Raw genomic sequence first — 16365 nt, 5'->3', positions numbered from 1 at the left:
AAGATAGGATTCGTTGATGTCGGAGAGTTGTCCAGCTGAGGTTTGGTTGATTCTTCTCACTTCTGTACAAAGAGGGAGGAGTGGAAAGTTAGCCAGAACCACAGGTGTCCTTGGGGCATGGGTTGACTGTTAGCCTGTCTGACGGTCGGTGGGTCTGTGTCAGTATGCAGAGTTCTTACGTTTTGGGGGTTTGCATCAACGGTGCACATTCATAGCCATAGTGACCGTAAGAGACCATTGAGCCAATGTCAGATTTCGGCCAAGCTGGGAAGAGCATATGTGTGAGTAGAGACGCTGTTCCAGATCTGCAGCGCAGGAGAAACGGTGGGAGAAGGTTTAGGACTAAGTCCCTCTAAGTCGCAAATGAGGTCACTTAAAGACAGGAAGTCATAGACAACTACATCCCAGACTCCTGTATTCTCACTAACAATGACAACAACAACAAAAATCAAATCAAGGGAATTCTGACAGGCTGTGAGGCATAGAGCCCATCGCACAACAGCAATCACTCCGAGCTATCTGAGGCACGCGTACCCCCGCCACAGTCATTGCTGTCTCTCATTGTTTCATACCCTGCTTGTCTCTCTCATCTGTGAGGCGGCTGGCCTCCGAAGGGGGCCGGCTTTATACGAAATGCTCACAAACAGGTCTTGAGACAGCTAGAAGCTTTTAGCTCCATCCCACAGGGGGATCACCGAGTCTGTGAGTCATTTCATTGGGTCTGGGCTGTACTTTCCGCCTCTGGTCTGATCCCAGGGAGCTGACCGAGTAACCAAAGCAGAGAAGAAGAATGCATTCATATGTGTGCTCTGCCGGCCTCGGGAGAGCCCTGGTCTAGGAGACGGAGCCTGAAGTGCCCCGCAGACCGCCCCCTCGCCTCAGCTCCTGGTTCCTTGGCACCTGAGCAGTCGGAGGCATCCAGTGGGGGTGGGCAGCAGGCTCCGTGCCATCCATTCAGACAGCCTCCTGAATGCCAGCAGCCAAGAGAGCATCAGCTGCGCCTGTGAGTGCCGTGGGTTCCTGCCAGAAACATCCAAACTTCAAAGGGGGAGAAAAATCCGTGCTGTGGGCTGATGTGCAAAGCTTTTTGGCGTTACTGAATTGGGCCCATTCGCAGCGAGGGGAGAGTGTCAAGCATCCTGTTGGGCTCTACCTGTATTGGACGGTCTTCCACTCTGCAGAATTTACAACCACAAAAATAAAATGAGTACAAAGACTTTCTGTTCGGTCTTGGAGACGACTTAGGTTCGGGGCTCTGGGAAGGAAGATCGTGGATGCCTCTTAGGGCAAATTGTACTGAAACTGAAGTTTAGTTCCATAATCAGTTGTACATGTAAACCAGATTGTTAAAGGGGTTGAAAGTATGGGGCGGGGCATCCAAGAACCAAGCAACTTATAGGTTTTTACCCTCATATTTTAGTCCCGCTCTGGCCCAGGTCTGAAGTCTGACGCCTGGAATTTGGTCAGAGCATGGGTTGACTGAAGTCCCTCAGCCATGCAAGTCTGATGGGGTGACTTCACCCCACCTGGATGGCCTACGCCTTTTCCTTTTCTGTAACCTAACCTACCCCTCTCCTCCACTGTGCTCCTGAAGGAGTTCTTTTATGCTCTCCTGCTCTCCTGAATTTTTTCTCCTTTGTTTTCTCATTTTCTTTTCTATCTGTCCCCTTTCCACGTTCTGTGGGCTGCCGTCGCCTTCCTGTCTCATCCTTCTTCTACCTCTTGCCCATAGCACAGGGACCCTAACAGAGGGGACTGAGAGTGGGCAGAGAGCCAGCAAAGAGAGATTAAACCAGGAAGTTAGGTTTGGATAGTGGTTCTGGGGTTGAAGAGAGCTGTCTGGTACTCCGTAAACAGATCAGGGATGTTCCTTCCGGAGCAGTACATTGAGCTGTTTATGCATTGGATCCATGGGTTATATCAAGGAGTCCCTTCCAGGCAGGAGGAGCCATGTCCACGAGACGGTATGGCTGGAACTATAGGATGCACGCATCCGACACTTGACTACCGTAACTCCTAACCCTAACATTATTTTTGTTGCTATTTCATAACTGTAATTTTGCTACTGTTACAAACCGTAATGTAAACACCCGTGTCTCCCGACGGTCTCAGGTGACCGTCCATGAGCTGAGAACCACTGTTGTAATGCTTTCTTCCTGCCTCCTTCACAGAGCTCACTGCATTGCATTGAATGAACATTAGAGAAATCCCAGCATGCAGTGTGTGGTCCGGCAGCTAGTCCTGAGGCCCCAGGGGCAGGGTTTTCTCACTGTGCCTCCAGAGCCCAGAACCTGGAAGGCGCGCAGTGACATCACAGGAGGAGGACAAGTGTTTTCCCTTTGCTCCTTCCATGTTCGGTAGATGTGGCTCAGGGACCGTTACTGTACTGAGTCTGTCTTCCTCTTACCTGTGGAGAAGCTAGGCATTCATGAACTATAAGCACACTTATGATAGAGCTTTCTTATCTCTAAGGATGAGTATGTCTATCCTTCGGTGCTCCACAGAGGTGGGACAGTCAACAGGATACACTTAAAAATTTAACGAGGATGGGTGACGTCAGATATCCGCTAAGACCTACGAAATCACTTTTAACTTACCATTTTTTGTTACATGAAGGTCGACACATAATTGTGTCCAGTTCTTAATTCCTCACGGAATGGCTGGGTAGGGCAAGGACTCCAATCCTGACCGTGGTGGATAAGGGGTAGATTCCTCAGTGGCTTATGTCGGAAGCGGGATGCTGGCTCACAGCTCTTACTCTCACAAGTGTATAAATGTCTTTAGTAGAGAGCACAGACGGAAACCACTCTATATTGACAACTAAAACCAGCCACTGATGCCGCTGGGGCTCTCTCACTCAGTAGCCAGCTTCCTCTTCTCTTGATTCCTCTGACGTTTTCAGTGAGGAACCCTACCTTGAGCATCTTGTCTACTCACTGGTGATGACAAAGCCGTATTCCAGGAACTGGAGTGAGACTCCTCTTGTCCCTCCTCCCGTCCCACCCAATGCGCCCATCCCTGGGTCCTTCTCCTCAAGAGTCTCTGTGTCTTCATCCTCTTCTGTAGTTAACAGAGAGGCCATCCCAGCCGCATCCAGTGAGGCAGTTCTCACAACCAACTTCAGGTCTACGAGTCCCATTCTCAGCATCTTCCCAGAAACTCTCCAAGCCTCGATACCTTAGCCAGCTTCTGGGGGACCCTGCAGAATTGCCTTAAAAGACCCTTCAATACGAGCACCCTCAGTAATAGTCACTGCACACATTTTGATCCCTGTAGTCATGACTTCTGCACTAATTTTTTTTATCTTCATTAGCAGAGTTGAATGTGGCCAAGGCTGTTACACACAGCAGTAGCCATGTTCACATCTCTGTATTGTCCTCAAATCCCAGAGCACTGACTCCTACAGGTTGAAAACCAACTTTTAGCCTGTCCAAAACCAATAAACTCCAGCACCATCTCTAGTGACAATGGCCAAGGGCTTCCAGCGAGGCCTGGCCATTTCAAGAGCTGGTAGAGTGCACAGGAAACACCCTCATAGAAGCAGGGATAGAGGGATGGGATAGGGGGTTTCCAGAGGGGAAACCAGGAAAGGGGATAACATTTGAAATGTAAATAAAGAAAATATCCAATTAAGAAAAAAGAAATAAAATTCTTTAAAAAAAGTAAATAAAATATCCAATAAAAAAAGGAAGTGAGAGATTATGTAGGTGAAGGATTGTGGAAATTTTGGTAATTACATAAGTTTTGTGGACATGAAATGACTGAACATTAATTCAAAACCAAGCATGTGAAGAATATAAAATGCTTCTGTCAAGATTCACCTGTGTTGTGTAGTATGATTTTCTGCTACCCTGAGTACATGAAGCTCAAAGCTAACTAAAGATGACTCTAAACAGCTTAGCTCACATCTGGGATTGTTGTATACAGTGAATCACAGTGTGGAAAAAAAAAGGAAGAAACGTTCTTTTAGCTCAGCACCCCATGGGTATCCTGAACTTAGCCTTTTGACCGTTTCCTGTGTTAATAAAGCATGGAGAACTACATCCTTGATCTAACTTCCTTCCTTCAGTGATTCCTAATTCACCATTCAGGGTTTTCTATCCTTTCAAACCTTTTCGTTGCATTAGAAATTGTGTTTTTAAATTAGAAATTACAGCAGTCTACACCATTTCTTCAGGGATCGTCACAACTTGGACTCTTCTTAAGTTCAGCAATGGCAGCACCCAGAGCCAACCTCTGCCTCTCCTGATTTCCATAGGATTAGCGCCTGAAGCCACCATGGCCATAGAGAAGGCAGAGCCTTAGTGATGGGGTGTCAATTCCAGCCACTTCGTTTGTGTCCTTGGCAACATCTCCAATGTTTTTATATTTCTCCCTTAACTCAGTTGACTTTGCAATAGGCACACCATCTTTTGTTACCTTGGAGATTTCCTATCTCTGTACAGTAATCATTGTTCTTCCCTTTGGCCCCATTGTGAAAAGGGTGCCCTTGGAACATTAAGGCTGGGCATCCCCATTGGATTTTATATCTTTGGCATAAGCCTTGGGGGCAGTGGTCTCATGACCAAAAACTGTGATACCCAAAGCATTTCCAGTAGACCTGGGCCAATGGGTTTCACCCTCTCCCACTATAAATGATTTCCTAGCTCCTGAGTTACTGTCCATTCCAGAACCTTCTGGAGAGTGTCAGCCCTTCTGTAGGTCAGGAGCCAAATTACATCATTTCTGGGAGAGAATGAAGGGATTCTCTTTGACTTTGGCTGACTGCCTGGAAAAGACTAGAAAAAGAAGTCTTTTAAAAGGTGTGTGCTGGAGTGTGGATACAGTGCATACATGTGCTTATGGGAATATATAAAACTATATGACCAAAAAATGTCATCTGTGTGAGGCCTTCATAGTCCCCAGACTGAAAGCGTTAGGTCATGAGCAAGAACTGTGGCTCCAAGTTGTTTGAGTGGATTTGAGGAATTACCGAGCAATTAGAATCTTTCTCATTTTACTTTATCAGCACCTTGATCTCAGAGCCCAGGTAATTGAAGCAGTCTGGAAGGCTGTCAGAGACATCATTTTATTGGACTGTAATTAAATCAGCCTAAGAAACAAACCTGCCAATACAATCCAAGTCTCCAACCAAGGTCTAAAGAAAGCTAAATGAAATTATTAGTCTTTTATTTCTTCCTTTTCCAGGATAAGCTATTCTCTTATGATTGAGGTAGACATTTGGGGTTGGGGGACAGTTTTTTAGATATGTATTTTTTATGCGGATAGGTGTTTTGCATCCCTGTCTGTGTACCACGTAGAGTCCAGAAGAGAGTCAATTCCTGGGACTGGAATTATAGTTGGTTTTATGTTGCAGTATGTTAAAATGGGTTCTTTTACCCCACCCCCACTAGTGCTGGAACTGTGGGGCCTCATGGCATCTGTTAGATGTCTTCATCTCAGTCAGCAAAGCGTCTCACCTGCTTTGCTCCATCCCATATTGCACTGCTGATGGCTTCTCTCTGAGCCTGGTAACAATCTCTCTACCCATCTAGTTCCCAAGGCACGTTGCCACCATGCCAGGCATACACATCCCAATTCCATGGCGGCCCAGTGTGTCTAGCCACCACACATTCTCTTGAACTCAATTAAATCGCCACGTGAAAGAACACACAACACAATAACCTCTGATCCAATTGATAAGATATAATTTGCTCATCTAGACATACAAAGCCCTGTACACATCCATCCCTTAAGAATATTCATAGCAGGGGCTGGGGATTTAGCTCAGTGGTAGAGCGCAAGGCCCTGGGTTCGGTCCCCAGCTCCGAAAAAAAAGAACCAAAAAAAAAAAAAAAAGAATATTCATAGCAACCTGTAAACGTGCAGAGAGGAGTCTTAACATCCGCCTCCATGTTCTCTCTGCTGTTCTCCTCTTTCCTCTCGCTCCTGTCTCCTCTCTAAAGCTTTTCTCCTGCCCATCCTTCCTTCTCCTCCAATGACAGGCCTCATTCTATCCTGTACCTGCCTTCACCTGCATAATGACATCATCCTACAGTTTTATGTCACTATGTCAGGCCTGGGAATTGAGTCTGGGTCCTCTGGGAAAGCAGCCTTTGCTCTTAAACACTGAGTCATCTCTCTAGCTCTGAGACAGACTTTTAAAATATATCTGTATTTGAGAAATATTTGAAACCTATTAAATAGTTCTAACTGGCGTGAATTTTCTATTGCTGATTAAATAAGATATTTTATAAGAAAACCACATGGTGCTGGGAACCAGGAAGAAGACAAAGTGAAAAAACAAAACAAAACACCAGCTACAGTGGAAGCACAGTTTACTGGGAAACAGAGGAAAGAAGGAGTTCATGAATTGGCAAATACTGGTCACCAAGCACATAACTAAACATTTTAACTTCTCATTCTCCTTATGAAAACCAGCACATCAGCATACCTACTTTATTTGTGCACATTATTTATATTTTATAAGTCCCAAAGTTTTGAACTTATATGCTCTACTAGGTAAGTAGAGTGCCATTAATATGATAAATACCATCTCATAAGAAGCCTTAACATCCCGGGAATGGTAGGTGATTCAGCTACGTTTGGGGAAATATTCACATTTTAGGGGCTGTTTCCATTTCTTTAAACAATGGAAGTGACATTAGACACATGGTATTTCGGCTCTCATATGATGTGTGAACTCTCTGATTAAGAGTTACACGTACCAGCAGATTTTGAACAGTCTAGGACATAATCGAGAGACCCATGCCCGGCTCTCGCAGGTAAACTTGATGTCAGTAATTATACTCATAAGTGTTGGACATTTTGTATCACAGACTTTACACCAAGATAAACTGGAGTGGACATCTGAGTTGCACTTTAATTAAACATTAAACTTCTGACATTAAACTTCCGTTCCCTCGTCTGTATCAGAGGGCCCCACGTGATCGGATGTAGCACAGGGTCCAGATCCGAGGGGCACCTTTCGCCTTGGAGATGTAAATGGGAACTTGCCTGGGAGCTTAAATTGTTCTCTAGTAGAGACTTTAAAACCCTAATTGCTGCAATAAGGAAGACAGCTCTCATTTGGAAAAAGGGTCACGATGCAATTAATTCAGTACAACAGACTTAAACTAGTTTTAAGGGTCTCCATTCCTAGAACCTACGTAGAGAAAGCTCTGTGTGGGCATTTGAGTGTGCACCTCAGTTACATCTGGTCTTTAGAGGGAAGTGGGAACTTGGTATTCTCTACAGGTCAATGAGTTCCATGTGCCTTCTTTTTCTGATCGTGAAAAATCGATCTGCTAATCAGCTCTTAAGCGTCCTTGCTTAATTATGAGGAAGTTAATGAAAATCTGCCTCCTCTTCATTCTAAGTTAACAGCACCACAGTGGATCTCTTAGCATTTCGTTCCTAAACTGTCCTTTCCTGGGAGGATGCTAAACTCCAGTCATTGATCACTGGAATTTATTGCCCTTTATCCTGGGAGGCATCTGACAAAAGCAAATTCACTTTTCATTTGTCTTCTGGAAATCGTGGTAGGCCAAAATGTATCTGGCTTTCAAAAGTTATTAAAAACTGACGCTTCGTGACACCAAGGCTAACATCACTTCAAATAAAGGTGTGTAGGGAAGGCTTGGAAAGCTGACACTGACCTTCAGGGTCAGCAGCCCTGAGAAGGAAACACATGGGAACATAGCTTCTTGCTCTCTTCAATCCCAAAGGAGTTTCTCTCTTGCCTTTGTTCTTATCTTTTCTTTTATAGAGGATACATTTTTCCCCATACACTATAATCCAATAACACTTTCCCTTTTCTACACATCTCCCTGTTCCTCCCCTTCCCTCTGATTTACCCTTTCTCTCACATTAAATAAGGAACAGACTTCTAAGAAATAAAATAAATAAATAAGCAATAAGTAACATGGCAGAGCAGCCAAACAAGAAAAGAAGCCAAAGCGGGGGAGGAGGGATCCAATAAACACATAGATACAGAGACATGTGGGCTCACATGCTTAGGAATTCCATAAAGGCCCCAGACCAGAAGCCATAACATACACACAAAGGACCTGTAAAAGAAAAAAGTAAAAGGATATGCCCTGACAATGGCATTATGCAACAAAGAGCCCCCAGAGGTGCTGTTGAGATCACTTCCTGTTGGCGTCTTCTGCCAGGCATGGGACTTACCCTTAAGAGTGCTGTTTCCCTAAGTGAGACTAATTGGGGAAAACTAATCTTCCATTTGTAAGTGGCCATCAGTTGGAGATAGCTTCTGGGACAGGGATGGAGGCCTGGGTCCACTTCTCTTTTGGCTCTTAGACGCCCCCATCTGGTGCAGACCTGTGTAGGCCCAGTGCATTCTGCCTCAGTCTTTGTGAGTCCATAGGCACGTACAATCCCTGATAGATCCCCTCTGGCTCTGGCACTCTTTCCTCCTCCTTATCCAAAGAGTTCCCTGAGCCACAAGAGGAGGGATTTGATGGAAAAATCCCCTTTAGGGATGAGTGTTCTAAGGCCTCTTACTCTCTGCACGTTGCCTGGCTGTGGGTCTCCGAATCTGTTCCCATCTGCTGCAGAGCCCTCTACTCTGATGCCGGCTGAGCAGGGCATGGAGTAGGAGTCTAGCAGGACGTCCTTAGGAGGTATTTATTGCTACATTCCTTTAGCAGGATGGCAGTGTTTGGTTTTCCCCTGGCTTCCCTGGCCTATCTCATCTCAGGTTCTTGGCCACCCAAGCAGCATTGTGTATGGGTTCTATCTCAGGGTTGGTCACTTCCTCTAACGTGGTGGCACCATTGCACCAGCATCTCTCGCAGGCAGGTGACTCGTGTGCATCAAAGGGTTTGTAGCTGTTTTGCTGTTTACCTTTCTTTCTCGGTATCATGCAGGCCACTTTCCGGTACCATGAATCGTAGTCAGCGGGGGAGAAGGCTCTAGGTAGGCACCAGCTCTACTTCTCCACGTTCAGTAAGTTGCACAAGTGTTGTCTTCAGGAATGGGACCTGACCATCCGTTTGTGGGGAGCCACCAGTGACCTTGGCAATAGCTGAGTTGTTTGGGGGTTCCACGGGACCCCTTTGGCCAACAATCCCATTAGATGAAACCCGTTCCCGATACTAGAACAAATTTGGTGATGCAGCATCTCCAGTTGGGGTTCTGTCACCCCCGTTACTTGGTGATTTCATTTAGATCACCTTCATATATGTATCTATTATAGGAACATTCTACTGTGTTGGATTTCCATATGACTCCGAAAAGGGGTCTCTCTCTCTTAAGCCTGTTTTCCTAAACATGGTAAGCATCTCTGTACCTCTAAGATGAGACTGTGATTTTGACCATGGAGTAGAAGCAGTAGAGACAAATTATAATATTTAGTTTGCTCGAGCTATTAGCGATACAAGCCCAAGGCACAAAAGGACCGTGGGGAGTCGTCCATTGTGACAGAAACCTGAAAGGCTCATTATGGTCTTCCCTGGAATCCAACCCAAAGGCCAAGGTATCAATATCCTGATCCATTTAAAAACTGTATTTGCACCACTCAAATTTGCAGAACCTTCTAATTCTACCTATTCTTTAGAGGCGGCATAGAGCCAAGCTCTTAAGGCACCATTGAAGGTGACTCAATTCAGCTTTCCCTTTCAGAGAGCATAGCCTATATTATCCATACCATTGGTTATAGTTTTGCTTTTTCTTTTTTGCATTACACACTTAATAATAGACTTGTTGTTGTTGTTGTTGTTGTTGTTGTTGTTGTTGTTGTTGTTGTTGGATATGATAGGTACCCCCAAAAGGCTCATGTGCTGAGAACTTGGTCCCCAGATAGTGATACTATGGAGAGCCAGTTGAATCAAGAGGGTCCTAACTTCATCTAAATAACTGCCGAAGTCATACTTGAGTAGGCTGTTAGAAGGGAAGACCCAGTGGAGGTCCCATGGAAATGCGCCTTTCCTAGAATATCTTGTCCCAGGTCCCTTCTGTGCTGGCTGTCCGCTGTCTGAGTACCGCAGAGTAATGGCTGTTTACAGTGTCACACGTGATGTTCTGCGTCAACCCAAGTCCACAGCAACAGGGCTCGAAGAACACAGAACAAAATATCCCCAAACCTCGGGCCACGGGAGACCCTTTCTCTGTGTCACATTTTGGAGGTGCTTTGTCCCAGTGATGGGAAAGGCGACTCAAGAAGCCCTTCACACGGTAAGGAAGTGTTTTCCTATCCTAGACTTTGCAGCCTCCTACTACATGTGCAAGGACACTGACAAGCGAGTGGGCATTTCACAGTCGAGGAGACACATTTCAACGCCACACATCTAAGTGGGGCCCGTGTGGTCTGTGCTCGCCGTGTGTGTCTTCTGACCAAGCCTGCCGACTCTCTTCAGAGACTCATTTGATGGGCACTCTGGATCCACCCGTGAGAAAGCTAGCCTCTGGTTTCCTGAGGTCTTAGAGGAACAATTCTCTTAGATGGGTATTGCCAATTAATTCTCTTACATTGGTGATTTTGATGGTTTTAGTAGTTATGATTTTTAATAGTATTTTAATAACACCTTTAAAAAGATGAGCAAACATATAAAACTAGTTTTATATTCACGAGGCATGGTATGTCTACTTTATGTTTATACAGATTATTGGGGTGTTTTTCTTTTTATTTTTCTTGTATTGTATTAGGATTTTGGAGTTTGTATCTTTAATCTCAGTACTTTCAAGGTAGAGGCAGGAGAAGATTAGGAGTTCAAGGCCAGACTCGTAGCAATTTTGAAACCAGGCTGCCTGGGCCGCGTGAGACCCTGTCCCTGAACACAAAAACTGAAGTTTGACAATCTGAGCATCTTTCTTGTGTTCAATGTGACCGATGGTCACAGTGGGTTGAATAGCTTCTTGGATTTCTCTACACTATAACTGAAAGTTGATTTCTTTAATCTATATGAAATTAGATGGAAATACAGTAATCATTAGTTCTACACCAGGTGGTAGAAGGAAATGATTCATAAATAACCAAGCGTGGGAGAAACACAAATACCATTCATTCGTGCAAGGATTCTGCCTTGCTTCCCTATGGTTTTTTTTTTTAAATATTATTTCATTTTGATGTTGCTGCTGCTACTGGTAGTTCATTCTGGCTACTAGTGTACCATCAGAAGGAAGACTATATGCTTACAGATGAAATTATCTTGTGAGGCTTAGAGCATTTAGCATTCCCTCTGTTGCATAGGCCCTTCTCTGGGATGCAGGTCTGATTCTCTTCCCTTCTTTGTTCAGAACTGTTCAGTGTCCCCTCAGTGGAGCTTCTAAAAGTTGCCTGGTACACTTGTTACTTTTTCTCATCTTGACACCAAGTAGACACCTGGGAGAGAAGGGAAGCTCAGTTGAGGGCTTGTCTCCGTTGCGCTGGCCCACAGGCAGGTACATCCATGGGGAAGCTTCTTGACTGTAGATTTGTATGAGTTGGGCACAGCTCATCCTGTGCAGTGTCACCCCTGGGCAGGTGTCCTGGGTTACATAAGAAAGCTTGTCAGTGAGCAGCATTTCTGTGTTTTTGTACAGATCCTGTCTCCAGACCTTGGATTTCTGCCTTGGCTTCTCTCAGTGGTGAACTTTTACCTCCCATAAGTTGTGTTTTGATCAGCGTTTGACATAGCAACAGAATCCTAACTAGAACATGTGATTAAAAAATTTACCTGTGAACTTACTGTGAGTTTTCCATTCTGTATCCAGTTAGACCAACAAAATCAAAGTATCTACCCTTTGTTAGGAACTGCCTTTAGCACGGCAAGGCTCCTGTGTCCTACCAGACAAAGCTGAGTGTCCAGAGCCCTGGACTCAGCCAAACCTGAGATTCAAGCTCAACAGCGATGCACTCGGCTACATTCAGATGATCCTTGAGTCTGGAAATAATGACCCCCATCGAGACTGACCCGAGAGAGCTGCTAGGACCACCTTAATGGACCACCCTAGAATCTGGGGTTGGGAAGGAACTTGTATTACACAGTACAGAAGTAAGGCTCATGATTTTTCTAGGAGTTTTAATTATTTCTACCCGGTTGAAGAAAGCCCATATAACTACTGGGCAACTCTGATGAGATCTGTATGAAATTACTTTCGTTTCCTATCGAATGCCAAGGTGAGAGGAAGTGGGGGTGGCTGGTCCTCCTAACATAATTGGCTCATTTTCTCTTAGCACAGCAGGATTTGCTAAAAACATCACTTCATCTCAAAAGATTTACTGGAATTCCTGATGAGACATACCCGAATCCTTGGTGTTTTGGGGTTTTTTTCCCCCTTCTTCGTAAAACAGAAATAACTAAGTGTTTTTAGGAGAAACCGTTTGGCAGCCGCGCTGATTATAATACTACATTGGAAAACTTTGATTGACTGTGAACCAGATGCCTTTCCCTCCTTGTAGTTAAAAGCTTGTCGGTGATGTGCTTTCTCCAATGACAGCCTCATTTCATTGATGTTGTGAAGAGGATCCCTCAACCCAGAAAGAACCTGAGGTCCACCTCCTTGCTTTTGCCAAGGGACCTCAGAAACAGCATTGCCTGGAGTGGAGCAGACCCCAGGACAGATCTCTTTAGGTTTCTCTGCTAATCTATAGCTGGGGCATCAGACAAGTGCTCCAAACCACTGGACACATGGGAAATAGCATGAAGTGTTCCATTGGTCAGACTCACAAAGCAAAGATGGGTCCCAGGGCAATCCCACTTACCAAATGGTTCTTAAAGTGATTGTTTTGCCTTTAGACCCAAACTTACTCTCTGTAAAGCAGGCTGTAAAGGAGTAAATATTATTCTAATTCAGTATTACTCACCTCAGCAAGTGTCCTGACCTGCTCCTGTCCCCACGCCTTAGCCACCCAGCTGTTAATGAGATTAACTAAGGTAATCAAATCTGCCACCACCTCTGCCTGGAAGGGATCCTACTAAGAACTGAAGAAAGTGCTCTTGGGACAGGATTCCTCTGTCACCATTGAGTTAGGCTGCTGGCCTCTTTTGGAGCATAGGTGAGAACACTGGAGAAGGAGACACACAGAGCTCCCTCTTGAGAGAACCCTTCTTGTCTTTGGAAGTTCGCCTTAGGCCTTGGAACAGAGGTGTGTGCATAGCATGACTTGTTTTCCAGACATGGCTTTCTCTGCAGCAGGCACTTAAGATAGTTCTGTGTTTGTTTTGTGCTTCCTCTGAATCCACAGACACACAGCCTCCGTGCTTCTAACGTATTGAAATGGCCAAAGGAGTCTCAGGATTCTGTGTGTGGGTGAAGGTGTCAGTTTGAACGATGTGTACTGACTGAGTGAAGGCTGAGGGAGCGAGTGGCCTCGGTGTTGTGAAGCGAGTACTAAGTTGGAGTCTGCGGGCTGCCTGGTTATGAATGGATTATTTGGATCTAGAAAGAAGTTATTTTTAGGTCCGGCATGCCTATAAACCCCGAAGCTAAGTGTTTTACAAATGAGGAGTGTATGCCCTAAATAAAAATTGCCAGATGTCAGTCTCCGTATGTGCCAACTGACAAATGTTTCATGGCTCCGACGTCTGGAAGTGATGATGCCCGTTTCTTTTCTATTCAGGCTCAAAATGTAAAACGCCACCGAATGTTTTACAATGCACTCTGATAACAGCAGCACCCCAGCATTTGGACTTGTCTGAAAGGATGCAATTTCCTTCTCTCACGACTCAGTGTGTGTTTGTGGTACTACAAGTGTGTGACCTAGTTCTATTCAAATGTGCTATATTTTCCCCTCAGTCTCATGTCATTTTTTTTTTTAAAGAAGGCCAGCAGATGTTTTAAAATAAAACAACCAAGGCCAGTGGCTTAGTGGGTAAAGGTGTTTCCACCAAGCTAATAGTCCATGTCCAATCTATTAGACTTATATGGAGGAGGAACAGAACCTACTCCTACAGGCTGTCCTCTGGTTTCAGCACCCACTCTGTCTTGCACATGTACTGACAAGCATACATACATAGAATTATAGTGAATAAATGGATATAATATAAAAAGTAAAAACCAACCTGGGTGCAGGACTCCAGCAGAGGCTGAAAACACGGCCACCTGTGTGATAGGAGTCACTGTGCATGACTCGCCAGTTTGCGTGTCTTGGTCACTTCCATGACATCACCAGAGGGATTCTTGTCTTTCCTCAGAAATCCGAGCTCAGCTGGTAGAGCAACAAAAATGCCTGGAGCAGCAGACGGAGATGCGAGTTCAGCTGCTCCAGGACCTACAGGATTTCTTCCGGAAGAAAGCCGAAATTGAGACCGAATATTCTCGGAACCTGGAGAAGCTGGCAGAAAGGTTCATGGCCAAAACAAGAAGCACTAAGGACCATCAACAGTTCAAGTAAGAAAGGCTGTTCCCAGCTGTGGGCGTTGCTCTGGGGGCTGAGGGCCTAGCATGCATGGGGTCATAGGGTTCAATACCTGGGGTCAGGTGGGGAGAGCAGGGAGGGAGAAAGGAAGAGAGGGAGGGAGGAAGAGTTGAGTTATTGGTTCAGTACCTGGGATGCAGGTGGGGGTAGGGGAGGGAGAGAGAGGAAGGAAAGGAAGGAGGTAGGGAGGGAGGGAGGGATTGATGGATGGCGAGATGGCAGATGGACAGATGGACCGATAGAGAGAGACTTGACTCAGACTCACCTTTCCAAGGAGATGGCTGCCTTGTCTTTTCTCCAGACTGCTTTGGTTCCAGACATCCCCTCTTTAGTCTCTGAAGTTACTGGCAAACATGTCCCCACAAATCCAACAGCCTTTCTCCATTCCCACTGTGCTTCCTAGCCGTAAGTGTATATTTTCAACCAATGTTTGTAAAACTCCCAACTACAGAAAAGTGGCTGATATCAGCCATAGAAGACATTTGAAAGGGTGGGTTTAAGGTAGCTGCTGTAAGCCAAGGTCTCGAGATTTGTCTAGAGGCTTGTTTGGTTTGGTTTGGTTTGGTTTGTGTTATTGGTTTTTTTCTCCTCTTCCCTGCTCTGTCCCCTCCCTCCTCCTCTTTTTCCTTTCTTTTTTCTCCATTTCTTAAAACCAGGGCTCACTCTGTAGCCTAGGCAAGTTTGGTACTTAAGACAGCCCTGCCCGCCCCCTAACAGGATTATGGGCCTGTGCCACTCCTTAATGATTTTTGTATGAAAATAAGCAATAACGGTTGTTTGGGTTTAATGTTCCTGGGGAGCATGGCCAACATGTTTGTGGCAGTTGCAATCAAAACTTTTGAAAACAAAGACTTTCAGTAAAAGCTTATGGGTGAGCACAGCTAAACTCTAACGTTAATGTACTTCATTGGATTAGAAAGAACCCACAGGTATTCTGTTCTGAGTCTCACCAGTCACAGAGACAAGAAGGTGATTGCCCACGAGTGAACCAAAGGGCAAGCCTAGGGGACCACAGACAGAGGAGGCTGAAGCATGTTCTGTAATGGAGGTAGAGAAGGGAAAGTCCTGGAAGAGTGGTGTGTGTGTGTGTGTGTGTGTGTGTGTGTGTGTGTGTGTGTGTGTACATGTAATGGTGCACAAACATGAATGTGTACCTGATACGGAGGCCAGAGTGCTTCAGTGTTGGGGTCCATGGCTCAAATTCATATGCTTGCGCCTACAAGGCAGGCAGTACCCCCGAGCCATCTCTTTAGTTCCATGCAGAGTGACACATACTGACTAGCTGACTCTGAAAGGGAACTGAAGAAGGGAACCTCATAGTGAGGGACCGAAAGGGAGGGGTTGTTGGCCAAGGTCTGTAAAACGGCTCTTTGAGAATACACTGTAATTGGAGGTGCAGCGTGGCCACAAGCATTACTTGGAGCACACCACAGACCCTTACATGCCCCTGTGGGCAGTCGGGCCTTTGTCCTGCAGACATAGGAATCTTCGAGGCATTTTAAGTTGACCTGCCCATACCTTCATTAAAGTGACAGGCAAGGTTGTCGGCTACAGGAAGATAACCCAGAAGGGAGAACAGCAAGGGTCTCTCATGGTGTGTGACCTTGTGGTCTTAGCCACCCTAGAGGGAGGGGCGGATACAAGAGAGAGAGACTGTGTTTCAAAAAGCACAGTGGGCCAGGGACTCTGCAAACAGTATTGCCATAAAATTCCTAGAAATGATGGTTATAATGATGCCCTCATGATATACCTGGATTCATAGGGAGGATGGATGTTTCTGGGGTCCAAAGGAAGGGCAAGAGAAGTGAAGGTCTGCAGATTGACAAAGGTACCCATCCTTAACCCTGCAGAAGAACAGCTGGCAGTGAGGTCTACACAAGATGAAGAGTTATAGAGAGAGATAAAGTGAAGGCAAAGTTTCCACTGTAAGCCTCTCTTCAATGTCCTTCAGTTCCAAGGATGGCCCACCCCAGTGATAGAAGAAATAAAACCCACCTACCCTCCCACACAGGGGCAACAAAGAGACC

General features: G+C 45.5%; 1 protein-coding gene across 2 annotated transcripts in view; it reads left to right on the top strand.

Moving 5' to 3' along the window:
• Srgap1 (SLIT-ROBO Rho GTPase activating protein 1) overlaps window positions 1-16365 on the top strand; it is a 264594-nt gene that overhangs the window by 106061 nt on the left and 142168 nt on the right. For both annotated transcript variants that reach the window (XM_008765403.4, NM_001191784.2), the window contains exon 2: window positions 14115-14310. In XM_008765403.4, the coding sequence (XP_008763625.2) occupies window positions 14115-14310 (196 nt within the window). The remainder of the gene's footprint in view (window positions 1-14114; window positions 14311-16365) is intronic.

The sequence above is a fragment of the Rattus norvegicus genome, chromosome 7 (genome assembly GCF_036323735.1).
Source record: "Rattus norvegicus strain BN/NHsdMcwi chromosome 7, GRCr8, whole genome shotgun sequence".
NCBI classification, from domain to species: Eukaryota; Metazoa; Chordata; class Mammalia; order Rodentia; family Muridae; genus Rattus; species Rattus norvegicus.
Note: the sequence above shows the minus strand (reverse complement) of the source record. Positions and strands in the feature narration are given on the sequence as shown.